Consider the following 16,905-nt stretch of genomic DNA (forward strand, 5'->3'; position numbering starts at 1 on the left):
TATGTCCAGTATTATACCATCAGCATTTTCAAGATCACTGCTTGCTGTAAGTAAATGTCAGCTTCACGAACCGCTGTTTTCATTACACAACGATAGCACTTTTGGGACATGGTTTTCCATGTAAAGTGAATTACTAGTAACGGATGTCATAAGGGCACGATTGTTGAGTGTAGTTTCCTAAATTGCAGCATGTAAAGGTTGTGGCATTTTTTTCCCCATCCCTGGGATTATGACAACAATCACAAAAGTAACTTCCTCACAATAGTTCTGCTTCAATTATACCATGCAACTGAACAGTTTTGAAAACTTTATTATTGGTAATCGGATGGCTTTATTTTTTTATGTTCAATGTGGGCAACATATAGCAACTGGGCCCCCCATGGATCCAGGCAATAAAGGGACAGCTGCTTTAGTGCTGCAGTTCCGTCAATGTTTTTCCCTCCACAGCAGCGCTCCCGGCCATCCACTGTACAGGAAACTGCAATACAGCTGGGGTCAAGGGGTGTGCTCCAGTAATAGTTCCGCTATGAAGGAAAAAACTGAGTTGCCCGGCACCCCACCGATCACAAAGTGTTGGCATATCCTCTTCATACGTGTGATGGGTATAACCCTTTAGTCAGTGGCAAAATCTGCCATGATTTTGTATACAAACAATAATTTTGTGCAATTTCTACTAACTCTGCTTAAAAAATTTGGCTTTAACTAGGTCTCCTGGCAGATAAAGCCCAGTTCTCCCGTCAATGCGCAAATTTGGCACACATTCCGATGGACCTATTTAAAGAGACGCAATTACATCAAAAACTGTCGTGAACACATTGATAATCGTGTGTAATAAATGTGTGTAAGAAAGTGAGCCCCATTTCAGAAAAGAACCGCTGTGCCTGATTAAATCTCTGTACAACGCTGGGAAATACGCTGGCGCCATATAAGCTACAGGAAATAAACGTGTGTACACAAAATGTTTTCCCCACAATTAAATGTGATGGAGTATCGCTGGGATATGCCCTCACTTTCTGGTGGGTGGGGGGGGGGGGGTCAATTTGCCAGTAACCCCATGATCCTTCAGTCTTTTACTGTACAGCGGCGCTCCTGCCCACCTATTATGCAGAAAAGTACCGCACCGCTTCATTCACTCGAGTGCACAGTTCAGGTAAAAAAAAAACAACACAGAGACCTCTGGCACTAGCGATATCCCAGATCATTATAAGAACTGTATTTTCTTTGTAAATATTTAATAAATAAAATTTAAAAAAAAAACAAAGCTCCAGCATTTGTCTCAACTTGATAATAAAACACAAAACAACGCAGATCTCTCAGATTTCATAGTTCCCGTAAGCAACAAAAAAATAAATAAAATACAACCATTATCAACAAAGGAACAAAGCCTGAAATACATGTCAAAGCCAATCCCAGGCACGTCATTGAAGTAAAAATAGACTGCAGGTCCTCGTATAGGGAGAGACACTAATATCAAAGACCTTCCTGTACAGCCACTTCAGACTATATACTCCAGGATCACTCCTTTGGCATGCATGGTGGTTGCGAGGACAACGCTATGGGGAATTCCTCATTCAGGCAACTTCTCTGAATTATTATTGGTAGAGAGAGAAGAGCATTAGATTAGAAAACAGCTATTTATGGATTTCCCTACTACATTAGCGTAGACCAGGGGTGCACAAACTTTTCTGGCCTAAGAGCCACATTGCCAGATTGTACTGCTTACAAGGGTTGCAATAAAACAGAAATCTCCTTTTGGAGCACTTATGGCCCATCGACAATATATGGCATAAACGTTTGAGAGATTGGGTCCCCACTTTTGGGACTCCCATCTATCGGAGCACACAGAAATAGGGGAGTGTTTTGCAACTTCCATAAACTACAATGCAGCATGCATGTGCTGCCGCCTCATCTCCTCTCTGGAGTGGTGAACAGGGGATATCCCATAAAAATCTCACATAGGAACACCCTTTTAAAACATCACTCTGGGAAAAATTTTGTATCTGTGTTGTACCTAATGCAGGGCCGGGGGGGGAGGGGGGGGCAGTGCATGATAAAAAGATTCAAAGAGCACCAAAAAGCGAATATCTGTCATGTACCGCCCCCTCAGGCATAACACAGTAAGGGCTTGTCCACACGTAACGGAGTTGCTGCATATTCTCTGTCTAGAATTGCGGACTGAAAATATGCAGCGGAATATAGTAGCAGCAAAGTGGGTGAGATTTAACGAATGTCATTCACACAATGCGGAAAAATTCAGTCCGGAAATTCACCTGCTGTGCGTAATTTTAGTTCCGCAGCATGTCAATTATTGCTGCGGAAAGCGGACCGATTTCCTGCGTTTTTCCGATGTACTGCGTAATTTTCTGCGGAAATGCTGCAGAATTTCTTTCAAGGGGTGAAAATGACATCACAGGAAGAAGAAATATCACCATCACACAGCCCTTGGAAAAAAACGCACCAAAAAAACCCAAAAAACACTATTTTCCGCAGTAAAAAACGCATAAAATGGCACAGATTTTCAACAACGGATTGTTTGCTACTTAATGCGGAAACTGCGGAAACTTTCCAAAGCAAATCCGTTACATGTGGACAAGGCCTTGTAGTTTTGCCTGGATTTCTCCTTTAAGTTACATAAAGGAGATAGGCGGGATGTGAAATTTAGCCAAATATTGCTTTTGTTTGGTTAATCCTTTTTTAATTTCTAACCACTAATAAAAACTTTGCACATCCCAATATTCCATTTAAAATAGAACTCATACAGCCCCACAGTGCCTGCCACTCAGTGATGTTCCCTGTAGATTCAGTCCCACAGTGCCCCTGGGTCTCAGGTTGTGCCTACCTGATGACGACTCACATCACAACACATAGATTTATAAAACACCCATTTTCATTCTAGATAAACAAATAGAATGCGCGATAAAATAAAAGGAAATATTTCCTCATTTATGAATCCTGTCGTCACATGACGTGACATTTGGTAGATCTAGCCAGCCAATCATGATTATAAACTGATCAGATTAATAAGAGCACGGAAGTGGGCGCTGATCATCAGCCCTGCCGCAGTGAAATGTGATCCTGTCCGGAGGCAAAGTCCCATGGATGAGAGTAAATCATATCAAAGCTAGATCAGAAGCACATGCTGGGGAAGTGGTAGAATACAATACAAGGCCAGAAACAGAAATGACAAGTATGGAAAATGCACATCATCACATTGCTGGGAATAGTTTCCTGCATCAGTCGGGGACGGTGCTGATATCAGCAAGAATCAGCCGAGAGCAGGAAATGTTTGGTGAAGCCGGCCTGACAATACCAGGTTTAAGATGAAGCATATGCCTGTAAAACCTTCAACGGCACAGGGAATCCAATCCTAAAAAACACACAATCATTGCAATAGATCTCTTTATTATGAAGCAACGCCTGCTGAGAAGCGTGAAGAAGATGGCAAACGATCAGGTCCGGAGCGCCCGAATAACAATGCGGAGTAAAGCTGCCCATGCACATTATTTGGGTTGTCGGGAACTCATGTCTACGGGGACTGCCTTAAGGCTTGTCCACACGTAAAGGAATTGCTGCAGAAAATATCTGCAGCATTTCCGTTAAAACTAGAAGACATTCCGCTGCTGAAAACCCGCAGCATTTCCTGCGTTTTTTACTGCAGAAAATAGTGCGAATCCACTCCACTTTCAGCAGCGGGAATTGACATGCGGTGAAACAAAAAAACGCACCGCAAGTGAATTTCAGGACGGAAATTTTACGCAGCGTGTGGATGAGATTTGTTAAATCTCACCCACTATGCTGCTACTGTATTCCGCTGCGTATTTTCCGTCCACAATTCCGGACGGAAAAAACGCAGCGATTCCGTTACGTGTGGACACGCCTTCACTGTGACTCTACAGGACTAGCTACTTCTCCGTAGGGGAAAGTCAGGGAGAACAAGTCACGTCTATGACCAGACCGATAAAGAATTGTAGATACAACCTTTACTGTGCCCCCACTTTTAAAGCGGACCGGTCACCTCTCCTGACAGGTCTATTTTAGTGAATAATTGTAGTTTCCATAAAATCCTGGAGCATATTTTCTTAGAACTCTGTGTTGTGACATGCCTCTGTTATTCCTCCTAGAAACGAATAAATAAATTGACAACTGGGTGTTAACTTAGGCAGGGTTCACACTGAGTTTTTTGACAATTTATTCGGCGCGGAAACCGCTCGGCAAAACTCGCCAAAAACGGCTAAAAATGCCTCCCATTGATTTCAATGGGAGGCGGGGGCGATTTTCTCCAGCGAGCAGTAAAACCGGCTAGCGGGAGAAAGAAGGGCCATGCCCTATCTTCGCGCGATTACGCCTCTGACCTCCCATTGACATCAATGGGAGGCAGAGAAAGCGTATTTCGTTGCGTTTTATGCCTGCGGCGCTCAATGGCTGCGGGTGAAAAACCACGAGAATCGGCGTGCAGGCAGAGGAAAATCTGCCTCAAACTTCCAAACGGAATTTTGACGCAGATTTTCCGCCTGCGAAAAACTGTGTGAACCCAGCCTGAGGGTATGTTCACACTCAGTGGTTTTAGACGTAATTCGGGCATTTTATGCCTCGAATTACACCTGAAAAAACGCCCCGAATACACCTACAAACATCTGCCCATTGCTTTCAATGGGAATTATGATGTGCTGTCAAAATACGGCGCGTAAAATGACGGCTCGTCAAAAGAAGTGCAGGACACTTCTTGGGACGTTTTTGGAGGCGTTTTTCATTGACTTTTTAAAACAGCTCCAAAAACGGCCGTAAAAAACGCTGCGAAAATCGCGAATGGCTTAAAAAACGTCTGAAAATCAGGAGCTGTTTTCCCTTGAAAAAAGCTCCGTATTTTCAGACGTTTTTGGTCACTGCGTGTGAACATACCCTTAGACAGACAGTGACCAATCAGTGCTGACAGAGTGACGCCTCATGCACGCGACCGTTTATCCAGTCAGTGATCCGAAGACGATCTTTCCTCGGATCGGATTCACCCGCTAAAGTGAATGTGTCCGTTTAGACTACCGGGTGCCACTCGGATGCCGTCAAAAACGGCCCGAGTGACACAACAGTTGTGTACGTCACCATGCTATATATAGGCTGCCATTTACAGCAGTCTGTATTCTGCTATTAGGATGCAGACTGAAGACTGTTCAGTATGGTCTTGGAAGAGAATCAGTTAAAGGGGATCCTTGATATGGGCAACCCCTTAGCAGCAGAAAACAGGTTCCCTGAGATGAACTAATTATAGGTGGTCCCACTGCCCAGACCCCTGCGATAAGCTTCATGTGGCAAGACCTTATTTCCCCTGCAGCGACGGTACAGAGGGATAAGGCATTAAAAAGCTTCTACTGAAATCAATAATCTGCCCGAGTAGGCAACATGCTCTTAGTCGCTGCTCTCTGTTTTAGCTAATATAGGGGAGTCTCAAGCAAAAAACTATAGATCTATAAGCCATAATCGGGAGAATGGATAGAGATGATCTAAACCAGGCTACCCCATTATTAATATATAAGAGAACTGCACGTTACTAAATGCACCTATCTAGTCTGTATTAGCTTAATCTCATGATCGGCAGAGGTTCTGGGGACCCCACCTATCGACTATCCAAGGCCTTATTCACATGGAGGTGTCCATTTTGCGCACGCAAAAGGTCCGTGTGTCATCAGCATATGGTGCGTGGCGGCGTGATTTTCGCGCAGCCGGCATCATTATGACACTCTGTTTTTAGGTTTACAAACAGAAAAGCACGAGGTGCTTTTCTGTTTTCTTCATTTATTTTACTACTGTAGCGCGATCACGGGCGGCACCCGGAAGTGCTTCCGTGTGCCGTGCGCGATTTGCACACACCCATTGACTTCAATGGGTGCGCACTGCGCAAAACACAGGCAAGTATAGGACATGTCGTGAGTTTTACACAGCGCACATGCGCTGCATGAAAATGACTGACAGCCTGAACGGCCCCATTCACTAACATAGGTCCGTGCGATGCGCGTGAAAATCATGCGCGTAGCACGGACGTGTAACACGTCCGTGTGAATAAGGCCTAAGGGTATGTTCACGCGGCATATTTTGGGCCGTTTTTCGGGTCGTAAACACCCGAAAAATCGGAAGCAGAACACCTCCAAACATCTGCCCATTGATTGCAATGGGAAAACGGCGTTCTGTTCCGACGGGCCGTTTTTTAGTGGCCGCTTTTCAAAACGGCCATGTAAACAAAAAACGGCCGCGAAAAAGAAGTGCATGTCACTTCTTCAGCTGTTTTTGCATAGACTCTAGAAAAACAGCTCCAAAAACGGCAGTAAAAAACGTAGCGAAAACCGTGATTTTGATTAAAAAAAAAAAAATTTTGAAAATCAGGAGCGGTTTTCCCGTGAAAACAGCTCCGTATTTTGAGACGTTTTTGGTTACGCGTGTGAACATACCCTAACACTTCAGGAGGTCGCAGGTGTCATGGAGCGGAAGGTGACAACAGACGTCCAGCACTGCATCAAGTCTTAGGGTATGTTCACACGAGGGCGTCCGTTACGGCTGAAATTACGGGGATGTTTCAGCCTGAAAACATCCCCGTAATTTCAGCCATACCGGCATGTGCAGGCGCTTGAACGCCGCGTCAATTACGGGCGTAATTAGCGCTGCTATTCATTGGAGTCAATGAATAACGGCTCTAATTACGGCCAAAGAAGTGACAGGTCACTTCTTTGACGCGGGTATCTATTTACGCGCCGTCATTTGACAGCGGCGCGTAAATATACGCCTCGTGTGAACAGACAAACGTCTGCCCATTGCTTTCAATGGGCAGATGTTTGTCAGCGCTATTGAGGCGCTATTTTCGGGCGTAATTCGGGGCAAAAACGCCCGATTTACGTCCGTAAATAGGCCGTGTGAACATACCCTTAGTGGGAACATATTTTTCCGAGTTTTACTAGAATGGTATTGGAGTGGGTAGAGAGACTGACAAGATGACTGTGTTCTTCTACCCCCATTATTTAAAATAAAAATGTTTTAAAGAAAAAGGTTCTTTACCTAAATATATTTGAATAAAATATGTAAATGATATGCACTTCCTTCATTGAAAGTTAAGGTATTTCTTAGGATATGCCATAACATCCTGACTGGTGGAGATCAGACTTCTGGGACCAATGACTATCCCAAAAATGAACCGACGAGGGGTATTTCTCCTGCACAGTTGCACTCCCTACCCCCGACCGTGAAAGACACTGAAAAACAGCGCCATTCAAGTGAATAAGGATACGCTGAAGTTCCCTGCACAGGGGCATCTGTTAAGGAACTGAGGCGCTTAACTACCCCTTCATTCTGAGGATTGGTGGGGTCCCAGGAGTCAGACCCCACTGATAAATAAGTAAAGACCTATCCTAGAAATATGCCATCACTGCCTATAGTGGGGAAATCCCATGTCTCTCCTGACAGATCTTGTATTTCCCATAACATAACAATTCTGGAGTATCTTCTCAGCACACTGCACGGTAACATTCCTCTGTTATTCCTCCTTGAAATGAATGAACAAATTGACAGCTGGGCATTACAATTCTCCTTTTCAATAGGGTGTGTCCCTACACAGTCTGAAACGGTCAGCGCTGATTGGACAATGGGACAAAGATACCCAGTTGTCAAAGTATTTATACATTTCCAGGAGGAATATCAGGGGAATGGCACAACCGGGAGTTCTAAAAGTGAGGTTTCTGGGAAATGCAAGTATTTACTCATTTAGACTTAACCGTAGAGCTAATAGATAACCTTAAGGCTCTGTTCTCATCTATGTTGTGGTTTCCATTTATAACGGAATCCATAACGCAATGCCAGATCCATCGTATTACAGATACCGCCGGCGCCTTCCAACGACCATTGACAAATAATGGGACTCCTATTCATAGAAGTGTTAGTACTGATAGATTACCTGCACTGTCCATAGGACAGATAGCTACATACAGCGAGTATACATGCCAGCCGCTACCCACGTATACTTCATTTATTAGTTTCGCCAATTACTATTATAGATTATGTAAAAATAGATAGCGCTGTCTTCTTGTTCATGAACACGATGGGGGCAGTAGTGCCCAGTCAGGCTGTAGTCCTATATTCTGTGTGTGTGTGTATGTATATATATATATATATATATATACACACACACACGTACAGGAAATTAAGCATCATCATTTCTAACCAGTATCCCTATCAGCATATCACGTGACCCCAGCTACATATACCGTATCGACATACCTGCACATATAGTAGTAGCGAGCGGCACGTTACCAGCAGGCAGCCGCGATGTACCCGGGACTCCAGTCCCGCCCCTTCCCGGCTCTAAAGGCGCACAGTCCCTCCTCCTTAGATGCGCGGTTATGACTGTCCAGATATGGCAGTTCTCTCCTTCTCGAAAGCTTCTATCACTGCACCGTTTTCTCTAGCTGACTCAAAGACTGGCACTGGACGCCGCCATGTTTACTCCCCTCCCCGGTGCTCCAGTCTACAGCCCAGGAGAAGCAGCACGCATGCGCCCTCAATACAATCACTCTCCCCGCTACCTGTCAGGCGACTGTCAGCTGACTTGCCTGTATCTGACGTCTATGACAGCAGGAAGTCTCTGCCTTCTCAGCGCGACCATTTTTAATATGGGCAAACGTACTGATAATTCGGTATTAGACAATGTAGTGCCAGTGATACATAAATTACACAGGTTTCAATGGCAAATATGGAGTTTGAAATGGTGCACGATTTATTTTATGAAAACTCAGCAGGTGAAAAGTGGTCCGTACTAGTCATGTTCACATAGGATTAAAACTGTATCAAAGGAAACGTCGAGTAGTTGCTCTTGGCAACCAATCAGATCACTGCTTTTTTTTCAAAAAGGCCTCTGAAAAATGAGAGGTCGAATCTGATTGGTTGCCATGGGCTACTACTTCACTTTTTCTTTGCACCAGTTTTGTTGAATCTCCCCCAGCACAGTTGATAAAATAACTGAATCACAGGTCATCAAAAATGCAGCCAGATATATGCAAATAATCCTACCTTCTCTTTTGGTCAATCGACCCTGAAGACCCAGCAAAATACAGAATTTTTGTCTTAATCCATGCAAATTGATGTTATTTGAAAACCCCTTACAACAGCAGAAAATCCTTGCTTTTATTGTGGGAGTTCAGGCCGCTATGCTGTTTATTGCTCAAATAAGATCCGTAGGACAATCCCATACCTCCCAACTTTTGAATTCGGAAAAGAGGGACATTTTTAAGCCATGCCCCTAACCACGACCAATATCCCGCATAAGCACATCAAATCACGGCCAGATCCTTCTTCAAATAACAAGCGCACATTCTCACTGCGGATCTCTGGACAGTCTGGATATTAGAGATATTATGGATCAGGTTGTATCGTCTTTATATTACTTTTCCTAACTTAAGTGTAACATTAGCGCCACACACATATCGCCACACACAGCCCCCCTGTAGATAGCTCCACACAGCCCCCCTGTAGATAGCTCCACACAGCCCCCCTGTAGATATCTCCACACAGCCCCCCTGTAGATATCTCCACACAGCCCCCCTGTAGATATCTCCACACAGCCCCCCTGTAGATATCTCCACACAGCCCCCCTGTAGATATCTCCACACAGCCCCCCTGTAGATATCTCCACACAGCCCCCCTGTAGATAGCTCCACACACAGCCCCCCTGTAGATAGCACCACACACAGCCCCCCTGTACATAGCTCCACATACACCCCCTGTACATAGCTCCACACACAGCCCCCCTGTACATAGCTCCACACACAGCTCCCCCTGTAGATAGCTCCACACACAGCCCCCCTGTACATAGCTCCACACAGCCCCCCTGTAGATAGTTCCACATACAGCCCCCCTGTAGATAGCGCCACACACAGCCCCCCTGTACATAGCTCCACATACACCCCCTGTACATAGCTCCACACACAGCCCCCCTGTATATAGCGCCACACATAGCTCCCCCTGTAGATAGCTACACACACAGTCCCCCTGTAGATAGCGCCACACACAGCCCCCTGTAGATAGCTACACACACAGCCCCCCTGTAGATAGCGCCACACACAGCCCCCTGTAGATAGAGCCACACACAGCGCCCCCTGTAGATAGCGCCACACACAGCCCGCCTCTTGTACATAGCGCCACACAACCCCTCCCCCTTGTACATAGTGCCACACTACCATCCTCCCCCCTTGTACATAGTGCCACACAACGCCCCTCCCCCCTTGTACATAATGCCACATGACCCTCCTCCCACCTTGTACATAGTGCAACACGACCCTCCCCCCCTTGTACATAGTGCCACACAACCCTCCTCCCCCCCTTGTACATAGTGCCACACAACCCCCCTCCCCCTTGCACATAGTGCCACACAACCCCCCTCCCCCTTTGTACATAGTGCCACACAACCCCCTACTCCTTGTACATAGTGCCACCCAACCCCCTTATACTTTGTGCCACAATACCACCAGAGCGGTAGAGGTAGCCCAATGCTGCCACTCTCCGCTCTGCTTTGACGGCACTCACCGTCAGAAGAAAGCAGGAGGTTTTGTTGCGGCGTTCTCAATGGTGTCTATGCCGGCCCAGCAGTGGACCAGTCCAGTCATCTGACCTGTCACCTGACCGGTGAGGTTAGATGACAGGTCAGGTGACTGGACTGGTCCACTCCCGGGCCGGCATTGATCCCAGTCAGAATACCGCCGCAAGACCTCCTGCCTTCTTTTGACGCTGATCGCTGCTGCAGTAGTCCGGCATGCAGGGTGCCTGTCAGCAGCAATCAGCTGTTTTGATACAGCTGCAGCTCCCAGCAGGACATTTTTCAGACCGCCTGGGACGGTGGGACAGCGGTGAGAAACCGGGACCATTGGGAGCTATGCAATCGCTGTCACTGATGTAAAAGAACAGATGAAACTGGAGACATCTGATCTGTTGGATTAAAAAATACATTCAAATTCTCCTCTGGCACAGGGTGAAGACTAGTTGTTGGTACCAGTCTCATTTTATAGTGCCAGTACACATCTGCACTAAAACACTCAGGGCTTATTCAAAAGAACGTAGAATAAGTCAGTGTGACAGCTGTTAAAAACACGGCCGTCACACAAACGCATGCATTTCAATGGGGCCGTTCACACGGCCGTTGTTTCAACGAACCGTGTGAAGGGTCCATTGAAAAATAGAACATGTCTTATTTTCTTCCATGAAAAAGAGACCCACACGGGTGCAACTCAGCAGTGAAAAATGGTTGTTTTTCATGTCTGAGTTTGCACTCATATGTGTGAATCTGGCCTAACTTTGAAAAGTGTCTCTTCCCACATAAAATTTAGAGCTGAAATACCTTCTGCAAAATTGGGCCAGACATATATTGGGCCATTTCAAACTTCTGCTCAAATTAATGAAGTCACTTTTAGCTAAAACTTGATTTCCTGATTGCTCTTACCCTTTCGGCTTCTTATATACAGTAAGTCTGGACTTTGCACTTCCTCCTTGCCAGACTATTGAGCTAACTGCCTCTAGTCTGCCTCACACTACAAACTGTTGCTGCTTATCTAAGTACCAAACTTGAAATATTTCCTGACCACGTCTCTGCCTTGTGCTACAACCTGTTGCCGCTTATCTGTGTATCGATCTGGAATGTTACTTGACTTCTCTTGCTATTACCACCGTCCTGCCTGATCGCTTCAGCTATCGGACTCCGAATCTACTACAGACCTTGACAGTTGAGAGTGGCAGGGCACAGGAGGCCTATTTTAGGAGTGCTCTGCTGCGCCCAACCAGCTAAGAAACTGCGCACTAGCACAATGACACCACTGGTTGTCACACCAAGACAGCTCCTTCTCTAAAAACAGCCTGAATGGGCAACCATGTAATACACAGTTCTTAGCAGTTTTCTGCTCTGACTTAGGCTGGGTTCACACGAGCGTGTGCTTTTTGCACACGCAAAAAACGTGGCGTTTTGCCTGTGCAAAAAGGCACTTAACAGCTCCCTGTGGCCTCAGCATATGATGCGCGGCTGCGTGCTTTTCGCGCAGCGGCCATCATTATGACACTCCGTTTGGATGTTTGTAAACAGAAAAGCACGTGGTGCTTTTCTGTTTTCATTCATCCTTTTCACAGCTGTTGCGCGAATCACGCTGGTCGCACGGAAAACGCCCAAAGAACGGACATGTCGTGACTTTTTTTCAGCGGACTCACGCTGAGTAAAAATCACACACGTCTGCAGGACCCCATAGACTAATATAGATCCGTGCGACGCGCGTGAAAATCACGCGTGTTGCACGGACGTATATCCCGATCGTCTGAATAAGGCCTCATAGAGAGAAATCCTGAGCTTGGGACCCTCCCTCTATGATGTCCTTATGCTCTAACAGGGCATATGGACAGCAGTTTCATTACATAAGACCCCTAAAATTAAGTTACAAAGTATATTAAAATTGAAAATTTCTGGGGGCGTGGCTTGACGATGGCTGTGTGAGGACGCGTGTGCTCAGAGCTCCGGACCCGCATCACTCTCTACACACTACCACGGGCAAGGGATGACCAAGGGGAGACACCGCAAGTCTCAGTTGGTCACACCAGGTCCCTCCTCAATGGACCGTTACCTGCGATCCGGCCGCGACGGGTCTTCACCGCGGCCCTCCTCCATCCCAGCAGTAGGCGTCGCGTGGGGAATATCCGCCCACCGGCACCGTAGTCCCGGCTGGATCTTCCAGAGGACTGCAGGACCGCTCCTCTGATGCTCGATCCCCGGAGGTAGGTCCTGATGCAGGGATCGTGGCAGGGTCTGTGCCTCCGGGGAGAGCTGCCGCTCCCCTCCCCCAGCAGCATCCCCCTGAGACCGGACGGGAACATGGCCGCAGGGGAAAAAATGGCGCGGTAGATAAGGCGCCACTCTCCTCTGCTGTCCCCCTGCATTACTACACAGAGGACATGTCATCATTGAGCCAGGGCACACCAGCTATACTAAGGGGCCCGCTCACCTCCGCTGATCCCCACCTAACGACTTCTACTGGCCCCCCTCCTATGGAACGGACCCTGGCAGAGTTATGGGAGAAGGTGAGGGCACTGCCCACGAAATCAGATTTGGATGCTCGCCTAGCCCGACTGGAAGAGAAGCATGACCGGGCCATAGGGGTGGTGACCCAGGACTTACGATCTTTAACCGCACGGGTAGACGCATTGGAGCGCCAGAACTCTGTTCACACAACGGACATTTCGGTTCTCTCTCAGTCTATGGACATCCAATCGACTCAAATGAGGGACTTCTCCCTGCACCTGGACGACGTGGAGGACAGGGGGAGACGGAACAACTTAAAGCTGAGGGGTATTTCAGAATCTGTACCGCCTGAGGAGCTATACGAGGTCGTCACCCATATCTTCAACAAGCTCATGGACAGACCACGCGATTTGGCCATTGAAATGGATAGGGTACATCGCTTGGCAGGCCCACGGAACAGGGAAAGTAATCGTCCCCGAGATGTCATCTGCAGGGTGCACTTTTATTAACAAAAGGTGGACATTGCACGGTGAGCTTGGGAGCGGGGGGCCATTCCTTTCCAGGGTTCGGAGGTGACCATTCTGCCGGATGTCTCAAGGCTGACTCTACATATGCGCAGGGTGATACGCCCTCTGCTGGAGGCAACTAAAGAAGCAGGCGCTTCCTACAGATGGGGCCATCCTTTCCACGTCATCCTCCGCCGACAGGGGCAATCCTTTGCTGTCCGCTCTCCGGACGACTTGGAAGCAGCCTTCCGTTTCCTCGAAATCTCCCCAGTGCGCCTCCCAGACTGGACGGAGCCGCCGCCGTCGCTCTTCCCCAGGGGGAGGCCTGTACCCGGACTCTGTGCGCCCTTCTCTGCTTCCTCCTAGAGACGGTCCTCGTGAGCAACGGGCATCTGGACGGCGCTCGCCCCGAAGAAATTGATCGGCCAGCGGCCAGAAGGCTAATGTATCACTGTACCCATGAGGATATCATTGGGGGGCTGTTTGTTATGAGTGTCTAACCCCCCTTCCTTTTCTCCTCAGGTTTCCTCTCAGGTTTTTGCGGGAGGGAGTGTTGCCAGGCCAAAGGGGAATTTTAGGTGGGCCTGGGGGTCTAGTCTGTGAGGTCTGGGGGAATTTCTCAGGGAACCTTTTTCCCCATCATACTGCGCTGCGGTGGGAGGTCAGGAAACTACATACACCCGTTACAGTAATCCGGCCGAGTCCGGGGTTCCGGCCTGCTCTTATTTGGGCTTATACAACCTTAGTCCGAATTAGTGGCGAGTTTCAGGGAGATCACCTCTTCACGCCGCTGTCCTTCTACGTTCCCCACTAGGTTCCCGCGCTGTTGTGTCATGTTCAGGGGGTGTTTTCTCCCGGGCCCTACATAACACGCAAAGTATTGTTTAGGGATTTTGTACTCCGCTGTTAGTGGGATGCTAGCGTCCCTTTTCTTGGCCCTTCCCCCTCTCTACGGGGGTAACCGTCTCTTTCCCCACCTTTCCCCCCCTTTCTGTTTTCCTACTGTGGCTACACATGTCTAACATTACGGTTGTTTCCCTGAATGCACAGGGCCTGAACGTTCCAGAGAAGAGATCCTCCATCCTCCGTCTTCTATGGAAAAAGAAAGCTCATGTGGCGTTCCTCCAGGAAACTCACTTCCGGGCGGACAGCGTTCCACGGTTGACGGACTCTCATTACACTGAGGGGTATCACAGTACCTTACCGGACTCCAAGACCAAAGGGGTCTCTATCTTGATCTCTCGTTCTCTTCCGTGGGAGCACGTGGAGACTCGCACAGATGGAGCGGGACGGTATATCTTCGTGAAGGGTAGGTTGGCTAACACACTGTTCACATTGGCCACATGCTATCTCCCCAACACCGGTCAGGTCGCCTTTTTTGAATGGGGTCTTGACGGAGTTGGATGGTTTTTTGGAAGGCACTCTCATACTAGGGGGGGACTATATTAGACCCGACTATAGACTCCTCACACAGACACTCGTCGTTACCAAGGTCGGCACACCGCCAGGTGCGTCGGTTGTTACATGAATACCAATTGATAGATGCGAGGCGGCTTATGCACCCGACGACAAGAGACTACACCTTCTTTTCGGCCCCCCACAACACATACACCAGACTAGACTACTTCTTCCTGCGCCACTCCCATCTCTCCAACCTCTCCTCAGTCTCAATAGATAACATAACCTTCTCGGACCACGCCCTCATTACACTCTCTCTCTGTCTCCCTGCAGCCCACCCTCGCTCCTGGCAGTGGCGGTTAAATGATTCGCTTCTGCAGGACCCGACGGTAATCTCAGAAATACACAGGGACCTACGGGAGTATTTTGCTACGAATGTATCCCCAGATGTCAGTCCGCTCAGTGTTTGGGAGGCACATAAGTGCGTGATTCGGGGTTCCTTCATCCGGATCGGATCTAAACTTAAAAGGGAGCGGACGGCTCACTTGAGTGAACTGTTATCTCGTATACACCTCCTCAAGCAGTCCCACAAGGCTTCCTTGGACCGGGTGATGGGGGCGGAGTTGGGGCAGTTGCGTGTTCAGGTCCGTTCTCTTTGTCTTGCTAAGGCTAGGGCCTCCCTAGTAAAGTGTAGATGACATTTCTACGAATTCAGTAACAAACCAGGTAGGACTTTGGCACGGGCATTGCGGAAAACTAGGTCACGCACCTATGTCCCCCAGGTACAGGTCCCTGGAGCTGGGGGTTTACACCACCCCCAGGACATCTCGGAAGCCTTCCGGGCATACTACCACTCACTCTACAATCTCCCGCGGACCTCTCCCACCGCAGATGGGGGAACTAGACGGGAGCAGATGGAGGCATATCTCCGCTCCTCGGGGATGAAAAGTATCCCGCAGGAAGCTCTAGCGGCTCTGGAAGAGCCGATTTCGCCAGAGGAGTGGTCCTGGGCCCTGAAGGATTCTCCGGTGGGGAAGGTGCCGGGCCCGGATGGGCTCCCTATTCAGTACTACAAGGTCTGTTCAGATCTTCTCGCGCCTCATTACCTGCAGGCCTATAACTCTCTCACAGACGGGTGCTCTCTCCATCAGGATGCACTGCGGGCATACATTACGGTTATACCCAAAGAAGGAAAGGACCCCACCAGCTGCCAAAACTACCGCCCCATTTCACTGCTTAATGTAGACCTCAAGCTGTTTGCGAAAATCTTGGCCCATAGGCTCACACCCCTCCTGCACAGTTTGATCCACTACGACCAGGTGGGCTTCATGCCCCTTAGGGAAGCCAGGGATAACACCACTAGGGCAATTAATCTGATTTATCACGCGGCTGCCTCGTCTCCGCCCACACTACTGCTGTCCACGGATGCGGAGAAGGCCTTTGACAGGGTAGACTGGGACTTTATGTCGACCACTTTGCGGCACATCGGGCTGGGTTCCCACATGATGCAATGGATTTCGAGCCTCTACTCACCTTATCTTCCCCGCTCTCTATCTCCAACGGTACGCGGCAGGGATGCCCCCTGTCACCCTTGGTTTTTATTTTGTGCCTGGAGCCCTTCCTTTGTCGGGTTCGCTCAAACCCAGACATAGCGGGAGTATCAGTGGGTGGAAGATCCCATAAAGTGGCTGCGTATGCGGACGACCTTCTGTTCTTCCTCACGGCACCCAGGATCTCCTTGCCCAACCTCATGGCGGAGATGAGTAGATACTCGAAACTGTCAAATTTCAAAATTAACTATCAGAAGTCCAAGGCTCTCAACATATCACTGCCGCAGTCCCTAGTGGATGACCTGTCGGGGTCCTTCTCCTTTAAGTGGGCCAGAGACTCGCTTCAATACTTGGGGGTCCAGCCCTCCAGGGATCTCTCTCGCCTTTATGCAGTTAACTATCCTCCTCTCCTTCAGTGTGTAAAAGGCGA

At 48.3% G+C, this 16,905-nt stretch overlaps 1 protein-coding gene across 2 annotated transcripts in view; it reads right to left on the reverse strand.

Moving 5' to 3' along the window:
* DNAJC13 (DnaJ heat shock protein family (Hsp40) member C13) overlaps window positions 1–8,552 on the reverse strand; it is a 165,031-nt gene extending 156,479 nt beyond the window's left edge. The window contains exon 1 of one of the 2 annotated variants that reach the window (XR_012847729.1): window positions 8,254–8,552. Coding sequence is in view for 1 of the 2 variants with exons in the window: in XM_075827118.1 (XP_075683233.1) it covers window positions 8,254–8,261 (8 nt within the window). In the remaining variant the exon portion in view is untranslated. The remainder of the gene's footprint in view (window positions 1–8,253) is intronic. The other variant, XM_075827118.1, reaches the window with a different exon arrangement.
* Between the last annotated feature and the right edge of the window lie 8,353 nt (window positions 8,553–16,905).

This window comes from Rhinoderma darwinii, chromosome 5 (genome assembly GCF_050947455.1).
Source record: "Rhinoderma darwinii isolate aRhiDar2 chromosome 5, aRhiDar2.hap1, whole genome shotgun sequence".
NCBI classification, from domain to species: domain Eukaryota; kingdom Metazoa; phylum Chordata; class Amphibia; order Anura; family Rhinodermatidae; genus Rhinoderma; species Rhinoderma darwinii.